The sequence below is a fragment of the Myxocyprinus asiaticus genome, chromosome 45, assembly GCF_019703515.2.
Source record: "Myxocyprinus asiaticus isolate MX2 ecotype Aquarium Trade chromosome 45, UBuf_Myxa_2, whole genome shotgun sequence".
NCBI classification, from domain to species: Eukaryota; Metazoa; Chordata; class Actinopteri; order Cypriniformes; family Catostomidae; genus Myxocyprinus; species Myxocyprinus asiaticus.
The window spans coordinates 18,794,855-18,814,107 of NC_059388.1; the positions used below are offsets into that span (position 1 = coordinate 18,794,855).

The following is a 19,253-nucleotide window of genomic DNA, read 5'->3' on the forward strand; positions in this document are numbered from 1 at the left end:
TATGTTTTCTACCAGCATAACAGTTTCAGTTTTCATGGTTTAAAATGTGTTATTCTTGCTAACGCTACATCTTTTATTATCAATAACTGCTTATCTGTGTTGTAGGGTCAAGGTTTTTCTAAAGCCATGACTGCCAAAGAGGCCCAGGCATTTGTGGGCAATGCGCCTTGCTCAGTGACAATACTGGAGGATGATAAGCTGTTCCTCGTGGCCCCCTTGAGCCCACCAACATCCACCTCCAGACGCCATCGCAGAGACACAAGTTCAGAGGCTATGGAACTGCTGGTTAGAAACACACATTCATAACATCTTCACTGCCCTACACAAGCTCTAATATTTGTTATTCCATGAGTTTAAAGTTTCATGTCATTCTCAGATAAAGTTTGGAAATGGAGAGTGGAATGTCGGCTCTGTGCACTTTGAGAGGAAATATGAGGTTCCTCTTTACATCATCATTCCTGCTGTCATCATTCCAATGGTGCTCTTCATTGCAGTGTCAATCTATTGCTACAGGTAACAAAACTTGGTCCCTCAGATTGCACCAGACTGTAATAATGGAAGCTGTTCTGATTGTGTAGCTCAGCGAGTAAAGACACTGACTACCTTCTGAAGTCGTGAGTTCGAATCCAGGGCAGGCTGAGTGACTCCAGCCAGGTCTCCTAAGCAACCAAATTCGCCCAGTTGCTAGGGAGGGTAGAGTCACATGGAGTAACCTCCTCGTGGTCGCCATAATGTGGTTCTCGCTCTCAGTGGGGCGCGTGGTGAGTTGTGCGTGGATGCTGCGGAGAATAACGTGAAGCCTCTACACATGCTGCGTCTCCGCGGTAATGCTCTCAACAAGCCACATGATAAGTTGCGCGGATTGATGGTCTCAGACGCGGAGGCAACTGAGATTTGTCCTCTGCCACCTTGACTGAAGCGTGTCACTATGCCACCGTGAGGACTTAGAGCGCATTGGGAACTGGGCATTCTAAATTGTGGAGAAAAGGGGAGAAAAAAAAAAGAAAAATTTGATTATCAGAGCTGTGACTGTCTTAGTGTTTTACGGTTGTCTTAGTGGCTTGCACACATGCTCTGCCAAATTTAACCATGGTGCTCATGCAGGCAATGCGAGTTCAAGACTGGCTTGCAACAATTTCCTGATCCCATTCCCCACAATTTTCCCTATCGTTTTCTGTCCTCTAATGAAATTGTTTTTGTGTTTGTATTTGTGTATGTGTGCAGGAGAAAAAGTCAGCAAGCAGAAAGGGAGTATGACAAGATCAAAAATCAGCTGGCCAATCTCGAGGAGAGTGTACGTGATCGCTGTAAAAAGGAGTTCACAGGTGAGTGTCTTATCTCCCATCATTTCAGACGGACCTGTCTAGACTCACATGGACATTTGCGGTTGTGTTTTTAATGAACGTTTAAACTCTAGTTTACTGCAGTTTATAAACTGTAGATTATACTCTTTAAAACTGAGTTAGGGTGTTTTATTTCTGCCACCAAAGTGGAATTTTTGCTTGCAAATTGTTAAAGGGATAGTTCACCCAAAAAGGAAAATTATCTCCTCATTTACTCACCCTCATACCATCCCAGATGTGTATGACTTTCTTTCTTCTGCTAAACACAAAGATTTTAAGAAAAATATTCAGCTCTGTAGGTCCATACAATGCAAGTGAATGGTGATCAGAACTCTAAAGGTCTAAAAAGCCAGCACAAAAATAATCCATACGACTCCAGTGGTTTAATCTTCAGCATATCTTCAGAAGCGATATGAAAAGTGTGGGTGAGGAACAGATCAATATTTAAGTCCTTTTTTACTATAAATCTCCACTTTCACTTTCACATTCTTCTTCTTTTGTTTGTAGTTATTCACATTCTTTGTGCATATTGCAACCTACTGGCCTGTGAGGAGAGGAGTAAAAAAGGTCTTAAAAAAGAACCCACATCTATCATATTGCTTTGAAGATATACATTTAACCACTGGAGTCATTTGGATTATTTTATGCTGCCTTTATATGCTTTTTGGACCTTCAAAGTTCTGGCCACCATTCACTTGCATTGTGTGGACCAACAGAGCTGAAATATTCTTCTAAAAATCTCTGTGTTCTGCAGAAGAAAGTTATACATATCTGTGATGACATGAAGGTGAGTAAATAATGAGAGAATTTTCTTTTTGGGGAGTATTATTCCTGTAAATAAATTGTGTGTTTTGTCATCACACATTTTTTTAATTTATTTGCTGCTGGTCTCTTATCAAAGAATAACAATAGTTTTAGACCCCATTATAAAGTATGGTCAGTTCTTGCTAAATTTGCTTTAAAGATCAGTTTTAGAAGAACAGAGCGTGAAAAAGTGATGAAAGGATAAGATTTTTTTATTCTAAAACTTTCAATTTAAATATAAAATTTTGAAAAGGAGAATAATTTTTGTACACTTCAAGACAATCAGTATGTGTACATGTTCAGTAATAATCAAGCTACAGCGGGTTTTTGCATCACCAAGCTATGGTCTACATCTGTCTTTCTAAGTATACATGACACAATGCATAATCGAATATTTGAAGGAAGATCGTCAGATGAGGCTTCATCCGAGCTTCAATAGCATTATGTAATTTTGTTAGTCCAACTCCACAAAAACTGTTTTCAGTCATACAATTTTAGTCTGACTAAATTGTTTGCATGACACTTTAAAAAGACAAATTGTTTTTGTCAGTCTGAAATGGACCTTTAAAGTGCATGTAAACATACTGTTTCAGTCCACAGAGGGATAGATACATGTGTTGACTGGTTCTGTGTTTCTCAGATCTAATGATAGAGATGGAAGATCACACTAGTGATCTAAGCGAAGCCCGGATCCCATTCTTGGACTACAAGAACTACACGGATCGTGTTTTCTTCCTGCCCTCCCAAGATGGAGCCAATGATGTCATGATCACCGGCAAGCTGAATATCCCAGAATCACGCAGAGCCATCGTAGACCAGGCACTCAACCAGTTCTCCAACCTCCTGAACAGCAAAACTTTCCTTATCAATGTAAGACTCTTCTTTCATAACACGTCATAAAATCAGGGCTCCCAGAGTCATGGGAAATATCAGGGTTTCTTTTTTTAAACTAAACATGGAAGTTTGTGTTTTAACAGGCCTGAATTTATTTAAAGTCACGAGAGTTTGTATTTATACTATTTCATTGGCTAGATATTGGTCTTGTGTTGAGTAAAATTTGTTTGCAAGCCATAGAGATGTCCGACATATGAGTAAATCATTTTTTATTTATTTTTTATGAATTTGTTGAAATTATTCACAAATCGGACTAAAACAAAATAATTTTTTTAAATGTTTTAAATCGAATAATCACAAAGGTGATTGGAAAGGTCATTAAAATTCAGCTGTATTCACTATAACGGGCCTAAATTACAGAGTAATTTCTCTTTGGTACTGACAGACTCATTGTATGTTTTACTTGATGGCCATAATTTCCCTTTTTTCCCCTGCAGAAATAAGACTTTAAAATGTTATTATAAAACACATTCTGTAGTTCTGCTCTGCTGATGTGCCTGCATAGAGCTGAATTTGATTTATTATCTGACTTATGTGCTGATATCTGTGTGCTATAGTTCATTCGTACCCTTGAGGGCAAGCCGGAGTTTAATGCCAGGAATAAGGTGTACTTTGCATCTCTTTTGACTGTGGCTCTGCATGGCAAGTTGGAGTATTACACAGACATCATGAGAACGCTCCTGCTGGAGCTGATGGAGGAGTATGTTTGCAGCAAGAACCCCAAACTCATGCTCCGCAGGTCAGAACCACAACCACATTTTGATACTACTTGTCTATTTTCTGGTCAATAGTCTCTCTGTTCGGCATGTTGAATCTTTGTTTTAAAGAACTGATTTCTAGTACTGACCTGATGTTGAGTGCTTTGACATTATGCTTAATGTATAGAGTTTTGATGTACATGTAAAGACTCTTTGTCCAACTGTTTGTCATGTTTAGGTCTGAGACAGTTGTGGAGAGGATGTTGTGTAACTGGATGTCCATATGTCTCTACCAGTTCTTAAGGGTAAACAATTTTACTATAATTAGAATTGCATAAATGGTACAAGCTGGTAGTTACAGAGACTGACTAATGTGTGTTCTCTCAGGACTCAGCAGGTGAGCCACTGTACAAGCTCTTTAAGGCCATTAAACACCAGGTGGAAAAAGGACCAGTTGACGCCAAGATGAAGAAAGCTAAATACACTCTGAACGATACGGGACTTTTGGGAGATGATGTTGAGTACATCGTTTTGGTGAGTCTCTTAACCACAGTAATTCTGGTGTTACCATGATGGACTATTGTTTGCTGGGGTTATCAAGATTAGTAAATGTTGTCTGATGTTCCTCCGTTCCGACAGGTTGATGCAAATTCTCAGGTCAATGCAGTTTCTTTCTCGATATCATAAGACACATGATGCGTTTTTGCGCTGTTTTGAAAAAGGTTTTCTAGGTAAACATGCACTAGTTGGACATTTTGACTGTTGCGTCGCGTCTCACTAAAATAACTTGCCCTTCATTCAGTTCCATTCTTTACACTACTTTTTTCCGTAAGGAAGCGTTCTGTGTGAATGGGCCCCTTAAAGGGATAGTTCACCCAAAAATATAAATTCTCTCATCATTTACTCACCCTCATGGCACCCCAGATGTGTATGACTTTCTTTCTTCTGCTGAACACAAAAAAAGATATTTAGAAGAATATTTCAGCTCTGTAGGACCTCACAATGCAAGTGAATGGGTACCAACAGGCTCCAAAAGGACATAAAAGCTGCATAAAAGTAATCCATAAGAATTCAGTGGTTAAATCCATATCTTCAAAAGCAATATTATAAATGTGGTTGAGAAACAAATCAATATTTGTCTTTTTTCTATCAATCTCCACTTTCACTTTCACATTCTTCTTTTTTTTTTTTTTTTTTTTTGGCTATTCACATTCTTTGTGCATATCGCCACCTACTGTGCAGGGAGAAGAATTTATATTAAAAAAAGAATTTAAATATTGATCTGTTTCTCACCCACACCTATCATATCATATATACTTTTATGCTGCCTTTATGTGCATTTTGGAGCTTCAAAGTTTTGGTACCCATTCACTTGCATTGTATGGACCAACAGAGCTGAAATATTCTTCAAAAAATCTTCTAGAAGAAGAATGTAAGTCATACACATCTGGGATGGCATGAGGGTGAGTAAATGATGAGAGAACTTTCCTTTTTGGGTCAACTATCCCTTTAAGAAGATTTTTATTTTAAAAGGTTGACATTTCTGATGTGTGTGGCAGGGATGCTGTGTATCGGTTTACTAATATCTACAAAGTGAATCTTACCGCAATATTCTAGCAGAAATGTTTGTATTACATTTTAACCTTTAAAATTAACTTTTTATTAGTGCTTGCTAAGGCATTGCTTATACATAGATTTAGGGTTTTAATAACTAAGTATTAAACTTCCATGCTCTTGAATGAATACCTCAAATCGTGTGGCTTGTTGAGCAGAGATGTTCTGTTACTTTTCTAAGCAATCAGGCTTGCGATCTTCATCTGGCAGACAACAAAATGGGTGAAAAAAATCCCATAGACTTATATTGAAGTAGAGGCCTGAGCCATATCTTCAAACTAGGATATCATAAAGAAATGATGTTGGGCTCTTTTTAAACTTGGGGCAGTAAGTGTCCACCTAGCAGCCACTCAGAACTCCTTAGCAACCGCATAGCTACACTCTGGCAGCCTCCCACAACACGCTAATATCATATTCCTATTCTCTATTCAAGTCCATGGTCTTTATTTGGCATTTTAAATGTGTAATTCTAATTGTTTATTTGATGATTAACATTGGTCCATTTGGAATCAGTTGATTGAAGACTGTTTAATCTTTCTAGACCCTTCAGGTGCTGGTTCACGGTGAGGGTCCTGACGTGACCCCTGTCAAAGTGCTGAACTGTGACACCATCTCCCAGGTGAAGGAGAAGATCATCGAGCAGGTGTACAGGAATCTGCCATACTCACAGAGACCAACGGTGGACAGCGTCGCTCTGGGTTAGACATCATCTACATAATCTGCTGCAGTTATTTATATTTCCCCACCACTTCGCACATGATTTATTACCATATGTAAATTTTTCAACATTTGGCAGACGTTTTTTTCCAAAGGAATAAAAATTCTCTCAATTTACTCACCCTCATGCCATCCCAGATGTGTATGACTTTCTTTCTTTTGCAGAAAACAAATGAATATTTTTAAAAGAATATTTCAGCTCTGTAGGTCCACATAATGCAAGTGAATGGTGACCAGAACTTTGAAGGTCCAAAAAGCACAAAAAGGCAGCATAAAAGTAATCCATATGACTCTAGTGGTTTAGTCCATATCTTCAGAAGCGATATGATAGGTGTGAGTTCGAAACAGATCAATGTTTAAGTCTTTTTTTACTTTAAATGTTCACTTTCACTTTTTATTTATTTATTTTTTGCCGATTTTGGCAACTTTGTGCATATCACCACCTACTGGGCAGGGAGGAGAATTTATAGTAAAAAAAAAAAAAAAAAAAGGACTTAAATACTGATTTGCTTCTCACCCACACCTATCACTTCAGAAGATACGGATTTAACCACTGGAGTCATATGGATTACTTTTATGCTGCCTTTATGTGCTTTTTGGAGCTTCGAAGTTCTGATCACCATTCACTTGCATTGTTTGATTTTTGGGTGAACTATCCCTTTTTTTACAGGTGTAAAACAATATAAGCAATACTGCAATTGCGGATTTCAGGAGTAAACCAAACCAGAGTAGTGCAGAAGCCAGAGGAGAATTGAAAATGTAAAAAAGTATAGAAAAGGGAGTAAGAGAACTGGGCAACTGCCATTGAAATTAATGGGAATGCTAATGGTAAGCTTTATCCAGGTATTATAGACCTCCTTGGGTGTCGCTTATTCATTGAGGCCCTCTTTGGTTGGTTGGAGACAAGATGCACTGCTGTGTTCTTGACATGGATGGATAAAGTCTCCAACTTTATGAAAGTAATACGCATAAATAGCTCTTTTCATAAACAACATGCTGCATTTAAATTAAGTGAAGGAAGAAGTTGGCCTCATCCCGGCTCTGAACAGATAGTGGTTTGATTAATGGTAGGATCTGGCTCCTGTTGGTCTGTACTCCTGCTGTTCATAATGAGTTGTTCTCACATCATCCATCAGACAGAGTCTGCTTAAAGGAAGGACTTTAGGGAATCTCAAGTTGTCAAGTGTAATATGTCTAAAGTTTGTGTCTTTTTTTGTTGTTGTTGATGGATGGTTAAAGATGTACTTTCTCTTCCTGCCACAGAGTGGCGCCCCGGATCTACAGGGCAGATCCTGTCCGATTTGGACTTGACATCACAAAATGAGGGGAGGTGGAAACGGCTTAACACGCTGGCCCATTACAATGTGAGTGTTGGCTTAAAGCAGTTTACCTCGAAAATGAAAATGCTGTCATTATTTACTCATCCTTATGTTGTTCCAAACCTGTATGCTGTTGATTTTATTTATTTTTTTCTCCAGATGAATAGAGAATGAGAATATTAAAGAATCTTCACAGAGCTATTTTCCATACAAAGAAAATCCATACAAAAGAAAACTTTTCAAAATTTTCCATTGATAATGTTGTCTTGGATGGCACACTACTACTAACCTTAAGAAAATAGACTTTAATTTCATCTTTTTACAAAATTAAATATGAAATAGATTATTTAAGTATGTTAAATTATTTGTAAGCCCAATTATTTGATTGATATGTTTCTGTGTTGACTGATAGTGTTATTTATTTTGTGTTTGTGTGTGTGTGTGTGTGTGTGTGTATTAGGTGAGAGACGGTGCCACACTGGTATTGTCCAGAGTTCTGCACACTCAGCAGTCTTTTTACCAGCACCAAGACAACCACGAAGAGAGTTAGTGGCTTTCATTTACACCAGAGTGTTAAAACTGTTAACCAATTATCCAATTTTGTTTCTGTTTAGACCAGTGCATGGCTTGTCATTAATGTTCCTTAATAGTAAAAACAAATTGACAGTCCTTAATGATATAAAGACACAGAATGAACAAATTGAAGGTTTCTAAGAAAGGATGAATAAGCAGACCTTCAAATGTGCTTGTTTTGTGTTTCACAGAAAATGCTTTGCTGGAGGATGATAAAGTATTTCATCTGGTCAGACCTGCAGATGAACTGGATGAAGTTAAATCAAAGAGAGGTAGTATGAAAGACAAGGCCACCACAAAAGCCATCACTGAGATCTACCTGACCAGACTGCTCTCTATGAAGGTACATTATATGGAAAATATGTTTTGTTTCTATTTCTGAACCATTCAGATTTCGCAAGTATAGGAGTATTTAAATGGAATTGGCTTCAGTCAGTGCCAGAATCTAACTATTTTATTAAGAGCCAATATACACTCACTGAGCACTTTATTAGGAACACTATGGTCCTAATAAAGTGCCAGACATGGTTTTCTGCTGTTGTAGCCCATCCACCTCAAGGTTTGACATGTTGTGCATTCTGAGATGCTATTCTGCTCACTACAATTGTACAGAGTGGTTATCTGAGTTACTGCAGCCTTTCTGTCAGCTCAGACCAGTCTGGCCATTCTCCATTGACCTCTCTCATCAAAAGGCATTTCCATCCGCAGAACTGCTGCTCACTGGATGTTTTTTTGTTTTTGGCACCATTCGGAGTAAACACTAGAGACTGTTGTGCATGAAAAACCCAAGAGATCAGAAGTTACAGAAATACTCAAACCAGCCCATCTGGCACCAACAATCATGCCATGATCGAAATCACTGAGATCACATTTTTTCTCCATTCTGATGATTGATGTGAACATTAACTGAAGCTCCTGACCCATATCTGCATGATTTTATGCATTGCACTGCTGCCACACGATTGACTGATTAGATAATCGCATGAATAAGTAGGTGTACAGGTGTTCCTAATAAAATGCCCAGTTAGTGTATATTACTGGGGGTTTAAACCCCATATTTTAAACATCTGGGGCATTTTTGTCAATTTTGGTGGCAAATTCGCACCCCAAGTTCTGGCTTATTTTTAGGTGAATTGGAAAATGATTTAATGTTGTGTGTGTGTTTTTGTGTTACAGGGCACACTGCAGCAGTTTGTGGATGATTTCTTCAGCAGTGTGTTGTGTTCTGGTACCGTGGTTCCTCCTGCAGTCAAATATTTCTTTGACTTTTTAGACGAACAAGCGCTAAAACATGACAACGTTGATGATGAGACCATTCACATATGGAAAACCAACAGGTATGAAACACTTTCAGATAGATAGACAGACAGACAGCACGACAGACAGCACACTTGAAGTGCACACTTCTGTGTTCCATCCCCTCTCCCATCTGCTGTCATCAGCTGCTCATTAAATTGCCCTTGATATTATTTTGCAGAAGAACCATGACTGCTGGATGAGTCACGAACAAGGTTTTGATTTGTTTTGAGGATTTGTTCTGAGTCAAGACAAAGGGACTTTGTATTGACTCAGTATGGATTGATTTCAGCTCACCATCCCCATTTGGGACGCTAGAACATTGTATTATTAAAATCTCACTCTAAACTCTGAGAACTTTTTCTGAGCTCAGATGCTCTTTGATTGATTGAGGTGCTACTGATATAAGGCATCAGAGCAAGAAATTAAAAAACAGCTCTTAATGGAGAAATGAGGATAGAACAAACCTTAGTTCAAACAAAAAAAAATCTTTAAAACATTGGTTAAAATAAGATGGCACTTTGCACAAACTGTCCTGTGAATTTCCTGACACAGGAACCCTTTTTTTTTTTGGCCATGCAGAAATGCTCTCTGCCTGTCAATCATTTTACATGTTTGACTTTGTGTGTGTGTGTGTGTGTGTGTGTGTGTGTGTGTGTGTGTATATATATATACGTACAAATATACATATACATAAAAATATACATGCATACACACACAGACATAGATGCATAAATCAAAATGTATCAGTATCTAATGAGGTCATAGAATCATAGAAAAAAAGAATGGAGTTCCAAGTCTTGTAGAACCTATCAGTTGAGCCCAGATTAGTGTATTTTAATTTTTCTAGGGAAAGGAACGACATAAGTTCCTTTAACCAGGAGGTGGTAGGGGGTGGAATTAGACACTTCCAGAGCAACAAAATGCATCGTCTAGCTATTTTTGTGAAAAGGGCTGATAAAGGAGATGCACCAAAGATGGCAACCATAGGACATGGAGATATGCAAAGCACCTGAAAGAAAGTAAAAAAATAAAGAAGCCCAATATGAAGGCAATTTTGGGCAGCTGTTTAATGTGTGGGTGTGGTCGGCAGGGGAAAAAGAGCATCTGATACAAGAGTCATCAGTTCCTGGAAACAATTTATGAAGTCTGGCTTTAGTAAAGTGAGTTTGGTGCAAAATTTTGAGTTAAATCAAGCTTAACCGAGCACATGCGGAGGTAAAATTAACTCAGTTCACAGCTCTTCAGAGAAACTGAGTTTCAACTCTTCTAGATGAAAGAAACATCATAAATAGATGAGATAAGGCTACCAGCTATAGGGGCTGTCAATATATTCTCAAGCAGAGATTTTTCTGGTATCTGGGGGAAGTTGGAGAAATGAGTCCTAGCAAAATTACGAAGCTGGAAGTACCTGTATAAGTCTGTAGTATGTAAATGATATTTGGAAATAAGGTCATTAAAAGTAGCAAAATAATTATCAATAAAAAGATCTGAAAAACAAACAATGCCCTTATCTCTCCATCAATAACAGAGGGTAAAAACAAGTGATTATTGCAAATAGGAAGGACGGAGAGTGATTCCAACCTAAAATGTTGCCGAAATTGTTTCCAAATTTTCCATCTTGACAGAACAATGGGATTTCTAGTGTAGCTGGAGGGACACAGAGACAGCGGAGCAAAAACTAATGCTGGTAGGGAAGAACAAATGCAAGAAAAAGTATCTAGAGTACACCAGTTAACATCAGGAGCATTACACCATATGAAAATCTTATAAATATTAGTGGACCAGAAATAAAATAGTAAATCTGGCAGAGCCAAACCACCAGCACGTTTATGTCGATAAAGTATAGTTTTATGCACCTTGGGAAACTTACCTGCCCAAATAAATGAGGAAATTATTTTATCAAGACACTTAAAGGATTTAGGGAGAAAAAGAAAAAAGAGCCGTGGCAAAACATTCATTTTGATAGTCTCCACCCTCCCTACCAGAGAAAGGGTAGGCTGTCCCAACGTTTTAAATCAAGTTTAATTTGTTCAACCAATTTTGTGAAATTATTCCCAAAAAGAGAATTGAGAGAGTGTGAAATGTTTACACCCAAATGGTGAAACTGCATATAGAGAAACACGATGTTCTATGCCTCCCCTATGAATACCAGATATTAATAGGGATGATTATAAGGTAATAAAAGTGGCTCTATGGCCAGAGCAAAAAGCAGACGAGAAAAAGGGGATCCCTGCCATGTCCCATGGGTGAGGGGGAAGTATGGCGAACTTTCAGAACTGGCTCTAACACTTGCAGAGGGAGCGGAGTATAGAAGGTGAATCCATGAGATAATATTTGGCCCAACACCAAATTTTTCCAAAACAGTAAATAAATAATTACATTCTACGCAGAAGCAGATGGATTAAAAATTATATTCAGCAATCGCTGGGTGTTGGATGACACCCAGTGATAAACCCTGTCTGGTCATCAGATATAATATCAGGCAGACATGCATCTATGCGTCTTGCCAACACCTTTGCTAAGATTATGTCTACATTCAATAAACTGATGGGCGTATAACTACTACATAAAGTTTAGTTTTTTTTTTTGTTTTTTTTTTATAAAAGGGAAATGGATGCTTGATTCAAAGAGGCTGGGAGAAAGCCCTGCTCCAGTGAATCATTAAACCTATAAAAAGTAAGGGGGCTATTTGAGCTGAGATTTTATTTTATAAAAGTCTAAAGGAAAATCGTCTGGCCCAGGTGCCTTATTACTCTGCATGAGACCAATACAAGTGGTGATTTCGTCTAACCTGAGAGGATCGTCCAAAGTCTCCGCCATGTTTGTATTAACAGTAGGTATGCTTAAATTGTGGAAAAATGTATCCATTATTGATGAGTCTGAGGGTGGTTGAGAAGTGTAAAGCTTGGAGTAAAAGTAGGAAAAAACTGAATTAATTTTGTGAGGGTTAGTAACAAGCTTGTCTGAGGAGTTATCATATATCGGTGTTATAAAGTGGGATGCAAGAAGACGGCCCACTCTGTCCCCATGTTCATAGTAGGTGGCTTTAGTTCTTTTAAGCAAGTATTCTGCTTTATGTGTTGAGCAAATCAAATTGAGTTTGCAACTTTAGACATTGCAGTTTAAGTTCAGGATTGGTCACGCAAGAATACTGACTATCCACCTCCAAGATGGAGCTGATAAGCTCTTGCTGCTGAGTTTTCCTCATCTTAACTAGATGGGCACTATATGAAATAATCCTACCACAAATGAAGGATTTAAATGGCAGAGAAAGCTCCTGTTTTGTTAATATCAATGAAAAAGTCTATGTTTTTGGAAAAAAAATTGACAGAAGTCAGTTCTGGCAAGTAACCCTGAATCATATTTCCACTGGGGCTGACCAAGAGTTGTCTAACAAATGCGGGGCATGATCAGAAATAACGATAGCAGAGTAATCTGAGGAAATGACAGAAGAAAGAAGAGCTTTATCAAGGAAAAATGAATCAATACGAGAGTAAACATGATGTACTCTTTTATAAAAAAAAAAAAAAAATAAAAAAAATACTTTATCGTATTGGTGGAAAATTACACCAGGGTTCAACACAACCTATTTGATTCATGAGTGTAATTAAGGACCTAGACATAGCTGAAGATGTACCTGATTTAGACAGTGATTTATCAAGATTATTATTAACAACGCAGTTAAGGTCCCCTCCAAAAATAAGATGAGTTTCGAGGTTTGGAATCTTTGAGAAAAGCATGGACATGAAAGTACTGTCCCAGTTTGGGGCATAGACATTTACTAAAACTTTGAAAAAGAATACCACTGACTATTACAAAGTGTCCCTCAGGATCAGAAATGAATTGCCCTGCCAAAAACATGACTCTTATGTATCAGGATTGCTGTACCTCTGGATTTACTATTAAAACTGGAATGATACACCTGACCAATCCATGGTTTGTGCAATCTAGTATGGTCACCTATACGCAGGTGTGTCTCCTGGAGAAATGCAATATTGGAAGATAGTGTCTTTAGGTGAGAGAAAACTTTGGAACATTTAATTTATCCGCCCAACCCACATACATTCCATGTAACGATTCTAATGTTGTGTTCAACCACCCCCTTAAAGTTAGCAGAGGGCTTAACCATTAAAACATATAAAAGGAAAAGCCAGTGAAATTGAGGGAAAAAAAAATACATACATGCATACATAAGTAAAAATAGAAACCAAATAAAAATCCTCCATCAAACACAACCCCAGAACATCCAACACAAAAAAAAAAAAAATTGAAAAATGTGAATTTAAAAGGAACAAATAGAGGTCACTTGTTCTGATACTCATCTATCTGAACATGGTGAGTGGCCAGAAAAACCTTAACACAACTGATTAATTAGTGGAGTCGACTCCAACAAGCTTGAAGAATTTACCCCACATTAATACAAAGCAAGAAAAGAGAGCGAAAGAGAGAGAGAGGAAAAACTATATCAGCAAGTTGGGCAAAGACATGAAGGCTAACGTTAGTGGTTATTCGAAGTCTATCAAATAATAAGTACTCAAATAATCATAAATGTGATTGTCTTTTAAAAAAGGTATCCACCACTTGCTAAAAGACCCACACATTAAGATTATATGATACAAGATAGTTACTCACCGGCAAAGAAAAAGAAAAAAAAAAGGTTGTAGTCCGAAGCAGTGTTCATACCTACCGTAACTATCCAAAAGAACTACCCCAAGAAGAGTCTCTCAGATACATTATCCAACAAAATCCAGCTCATTAGTCATCAAAGTTTTGGTGGTAGAATCGCTCTTCAGCTTCAGGGGAGTTGAAATGATGCTCTGCACCATTCTACGACACACGGAATCCTGCCAGGTAAATCATGCCATAACGAACACCTTGCTTGTACAGCAGGCCCTTAACATTGTTGAACGAAGCTCTCCTTTTTGCCACTGAAGTGCAGAAGTCTTCGTAGAATTTGAGTCTGTGTCCCTTGAACAAGATCTCTTTTGTGGCCCTCGCCCATGTAAGCACAACTTCTCAATGTAATGGTGAAATCTCACTATTACCAGGCGGGGATTTTGACCATGGCGAGGTTGGGGTCTCGGGCTGCGATGAGCTTGGTCAAGCTCCGGTGGGGCAGAAAGGACGTTGCCGAGAACTTCGGCAAAAAAGTCAGTCATGAACTGCCTGGCATCCTTCAATATCCTCAGGAAGACCAACCACGCGAATATTCTGCCGTTTCGAACGCGACACATGGTCTGCCAGGTTAGATCTTAAAAAGGCATTCTCCGTCACCGACACCAACTTCGACTGAAGAGTTGAGACCTCCTGTTCAAGATGAGCTATCCTGTCACTGTGGTCATTGAGACTAGTCTCCATATCAGTGATAGTAGTCGCTTGAGTCGCCAAGGTAGTCCCAATAGAAGAGCGAAGGGACTCCAAAGACAAATTCAGCAGCGTGGTAGTTTGACAGTCATGTGTCAGTCGTTAGCGGGGTAGAAACGTCGTCCGACATCTTGCCGCGGTCTTGCCCAGGGTGAGACACCTTGGTTTGAGAGTTATGTTTACCGCCAGTTCGCGTACCTTTACTCATTAGGATCAGGTTACCAGGCGATAAAATGACACATAGTAAATTAAACTGTCCAAAATAAGGTGTTATGCAAAAAAATTATGAAAAATAATTCAGACCGCTGACACCACGCATTTATCCACTACATGGCGGAACTGGAAGTCATTATTTTCAATAATCGATTTTGCTTGGTAGGTGTTGCAGCCCTACAAATTATGCCAATTTACAAATTTACATCCATGGTAAGTCATTTGGTCAGAATTCATTTGCCAAGAGCAAAAATGTAAGTGTCTCTGTGTTTTTGCAGTCTGCCTCTGCGGTTCTGGGTGAACATTCTGAAAAACCCTCACTTCATCTTTGACGTCCATGTGACGGAGGTGGTGGACGCCTCTTTATCTGTCATCGCCCAGACCTTCATGGATGCCTGCACCAAGTCTGAGCACAAACTGACCCGGGTGAGCAACCAAGGCTTGAAGATGTAGATCATCAGTCCTTTGATTTCATATTAGCTTTTTTTCATGTTCTCTCTCTCATCACCTCTGCTTCACAGGAATCCCCAAGCAACAAGCTGCTTTATGCAAAGGAAATATCCACTTACAAGAAGATGGTTGATGAGTAGGTGTCTCTTGTGTTTATCAATGTGAGCATGCTTGTGTAACCACAGCAAAAGTATGACATTCTGTCTGTCCTCTGCTCTCTTCAGTTATTACAAAGGCATCCGTCAGATGGTTCCAGTCAGTGACCAGGACATGAACACGCACCTTGCGGAGGTTTCACGTGTAAGTGTTCGTTTAGTTTTTAACAGTGCTCAGATTACTTTTGCTCATTTGGCTAAACCTATAAATAATCTTTGGTGCGTATCCTGTCCTGCACTGTTTATGCTGCGGATGTTATGCGGCTTAAGTAGAGATGTGCCTTCAATTTTTGATGCAATCACAAGTGATTTTTGCCTGGAGGATGATAATATAGGAAAAATTCCATAGACTTGCATTGAAAGAGACACCTAAGCTATTTCTTTGGACAAAAGGTAAAGTTTTTTCACATGGGGCAGTAAGCAACCACCAAGAATACACTAGCAATACAGAACACCTTATAGGGTTCCTATGATCATGAAACACCTGCAGAAATCAGGGACCTTTAAATAGTGATGTCCAGGCTTGGAAAAGTACAGTAATTGAAATTAATGAATTCTTAGGTAAAAATGTGAATATAAACAATTCTATTTATGCTGAGTTCTAAAATATATCTCTGCAACCACCCTCAACACCCTAGCATCATGGCGGCGAGTTTTGCTTGTGCAAGCACCACTAAGATTTTCTTGAAAACATGTAACAATCTTGTTTTAATATGTGTTAAAGACAACCAGTTTGACAACCAGTAATCTTTTCCAGTCTCACACAGACAAGTTGAACACTCAAGTTGCATTACACCAGCTTTACCAGTATGCCAGCAAGTACTTTGATGGGGTAGGTGTTATTACACATGATATGTCTTGATTGTGCTCAGAGATGGCAAGTAGACAAACACCAGTCTGTCTTTCTCAATTTTGCATCTTGTCATGTTGTTTGTAGATTATCTTGTCTTTGGAAGAGGACCCTGCTGCCCAGAGCAAACAGCTGACCCTCAGACTGCAGCAGATCGCCGCTGCATTGGAGAATAAAGTGACTGATCTTTAATGTCAAGAAGCTGAGACTTGCTTGGGAGAAAGTAGACAGAGGTGCCACTAAATCCAAAAGACAGATTACTTCGTTAGGCTACAAAACGTCTGGATGACTGAAGTTATGGAGCCTCCATTATGTGAACAAGAAGCTAGGGAGCACACAGACTTATCCCTGACCTTTCCTCTCTCCACGTGGCATTTAATTTTACTCTTGATTCTGAGGGACCAATATGAACTCTGACCTGAGGGGTACTTGAGAAACTTTGAGAAGAAAAGAATGAAACCTCGCTATGGTACTTCTCAGATCAGCACCTGCACAATGAAAAACACCCAGCATTTATTTTTCTCTCCTGTGCCAATAATCAGATGTTCAGTATATTCTTCCTTGTAGATGAAATGAAATGATAGTATTATATGTAAATCTATTTTTACACTAAAGGCTGCAAGAGGCTTTAAAACAAAACAGATTAATTATTGTTTCTGCGGACGCCTACTATTTTGTTTTCCTGTGTATTTTTTAGTGGCACTCTCATTATTGTGCAGTGATGTCACTTCCTGTGGGTTCTATGGTACCACTATCATTTTGTATAGGTGTTCGTGATGCTGATGTCAAAGCCAGGCTTCTTTTGTCCCTCCCAAGTTTTGTATTTTTACTGGTGATTGTGTACAATAATGTTAAACAGTCAGTATCTAATTTAGCTACTATAAATATCAGCGCGAAAGAACAGACGTTATGATCTCTGAGTGAATGTCAACGTCCAAAACACAGCGTCAAAAAACATATGATCCACGACACAGAGACATTCATAACAAAGACCATGGAAGCTTTTATGTCCCTTTGCTTTGCTGTCTCAAGTGCTGATATGGCAATTGCAATTTTATATATTTTGTACCATCTTTGCTTTAACAGTATATGTGCGCTGCATCACATGGCTAATCATTTTATGGCACAGTTATGATTTTGTATTTTAAATCAACAATACAAGACTGATTAGTTTAAGGTTTGTAATGCTAACTGCTTTTCTTAAAAGGGTATTTCACCAAAAAATGTCACTTGTCACACTCACCCTTATGTTGTGCCAATGGGAAAAAGAGCAGCTTCAGCGTCTTGTGTTCCACGGAAGAAAGCCACGCAGGTTTTGGAACAACATAAGGTTGAAAATGACAAAATTTTAGTTTTTACAGATATTTTTAACAGACATGTACAGTTTGGTCTTTTTGGTTTAGAGTTTACCAAAGTTTAAAATCTTTTTTTTTTTTTTTTTTTCTTCTTCAGCTATTCACAATCACAAACTATAGGAGTGGTTCCCAACCCTGTACCTGGAGGCCCCCCAACACTGCACATTTTGTATATCTCCCTTTTCTGACATAGCCAATTCAGGTCTTGGAGTCTCCACTAATGAGCTGATGAGTTGAATCAGGTGTGTTTGATTAGGGCAATATCCAAAATGTGTAGTGTTGGGGGGCCTTGAGAAACAGGATTGGGAACCACTGATTATAGCTTCTGTTGTTTTTATTGTTTTATAAGTTGTTTAAATCAGCTTCATATCAAATTATCTAGCTTAAAATGTAATAACAAAAAAGATGGGAAAGGCAGCTGATGGTAAGTCTGTCATCTAACAGATTTTTTTGTTTTTTAATCTTTGAATGGTACTTTTTTTTCCTACCTGTACATTCTGACTTAAATGTGCAAAACACTACACACTCTAATGACTGCAAATGAGGACTGTATTCTTTATAGTGTGAGTAACTTGTGTTGCCTTTGGTTCCGGATATAAAGCATGTGACAAAGTTGCATCGCTGCCAATCTGTGGCTGGCACTGCCCATTTTGAGCATGATGGACACAGCAGGAAATGCCTTTGAACTGTAAATATAGCCATACTGCCAAGTTCAAATTGTCATATTGCTCCTCTCTGTCTCTCCTAGTTTTGCTCTTATCATTTCTCTCTGCTGACTTGTGATCCATTGTCTAGCTACTACTGTGTCAGTGGCTTATTGTAAAGCTTCTCATTTGCCTTTCTTTACCAAGTAGTGCCTTAAAGAATACGAGTAATAATTATGAATTGTGTGGTGATTGTGTCTGCATTAAAAATTGCAATAGGAACATTAGATGTTTCTATGTCTTTGTGTAATAACACATCAGTAACACATAATTGATGCATAACATGCTCTTGAGCTTTTTGTTTTTAATCAAGATTTTAGGTTAAAATGTATATGAATCTATTAGTGTATGTTTTATAGCTGCTGCGTACTGATCATTCTTTCAAGTTTCTTGCCATTTTTATCCCCTTTTTGCCTTGTTTATTTCAGTCCTGCAGTGTCACAAATTAATTTTAAAAGCATGTAGTTTCTTAATATAAGGTCAAAAAAGCTGCATAATAATAATAATAATAATAATAATAAAGAATTAGCCATTTTTTTTTTAAATAGTTTTAGTTTCACACTGCAGGACATGTTGCATTCCCAAATGTTTTTGATATGAACTACCCTTCACATAAGTATCTGTTCATGACTTCTTTAGAGGGAGCAGTTTTGTGTTTCTTATAGCTGCTGGTCTGTTGAATGAGGATATATAGAACATTTATACTCTAAATCCCTGTTCTGAAATCTGCCATCCCTCCAGTGTTGTCAAATTGAGAGATGCCTGCCAGCATCCCAGTAATGATCCTGCTACTCTAGATTGCTGTGTTGATGCAGTATAGGGCTTTAAAGAGACAAATAGCACCAGAAAAAAAGGTAAAACTACACATTCCTCTGGCAAGTTATTTTCCATGTTGTAAAGG

The 19,253-nt window shown here is 38.3% G+C and overlaps 1 protein-coding gene across 1 annotated transcript in view; it reads left to right on the forward strand.

The window, feature by feature from the left end:
- LOC127435038 (plexin-B2-like) overlaps positions 1 to 18,579 on the forward strand; it is a 160,504-nt gene extending 141,925 nt beyond the window's left edge. Inside the window, exons 21-37 of the mRNA XM_051688169.1 lie at positions 106 to 285; positions 377 to 513; positions 1,225 to 1,325; positions 2,788 to 3,017; positions 3,599 to 3,780; positions 3,978 to 4,044; positions 4,127 to 4,273; positions 5,895 to 6,051; positions 7,334 to 7,434; positions 7,850 to 7,934; positions 8,154 to 8,305; positions 9,139 to 9,299; positions 15,117 to 15,264; positions 15,360 to 15,424; positions 15,513 to 15,588; positions 16,201 to 16,275; positions 16,381 to 18,579. Coding sequence (XP_051544129.1) covers positions 106 to 285; positions 377 to 513; positions 1,225 to 1,325; positions 2,788 to 3,017; positions 3,599 to 3,780; positions 3,978 to 4,044; positions 4,127 to 4,273; positions 5,895 to 6,051; positions 7,334 to 7,434; positions 7,850 to 7,934; positions 8,154 to 8,305; positions 9,139 to 9,299; positions 15,117 to 15,264; positions 15,360 to 15,424; positions 15,513 to 15,588; positions 16,201 to 16,275; positions 16,381 to 16,485 — 2,169 coding nt within the window. The 3' untranslated portion in view covers positions 16,486 to 18,579. The remainder of the gene's footprint in view (positions 1 to 105; positions 286 to 376; positions 514 to 1,224; positions 1,326 to 2,787; positions 3,018 to 3,598; positions 3,781 to 3,977; positions 4,045 to 4,126; positions 4,274 to 5,894; positions 6,052 to 7,333; positions 7,435 to 7,849; positions 7,935 to 8,153; positions 8,306 to 9,138; positions 9,300 to 15,116; positions 15,265 to 15,359; positions 15,425 to 15,512; positions 15,589 to 16,200; positions 16,276 to 16,380) is intronic.
- Positions 18,580 to 19,253: the final 674 nt, after the last annotated feature.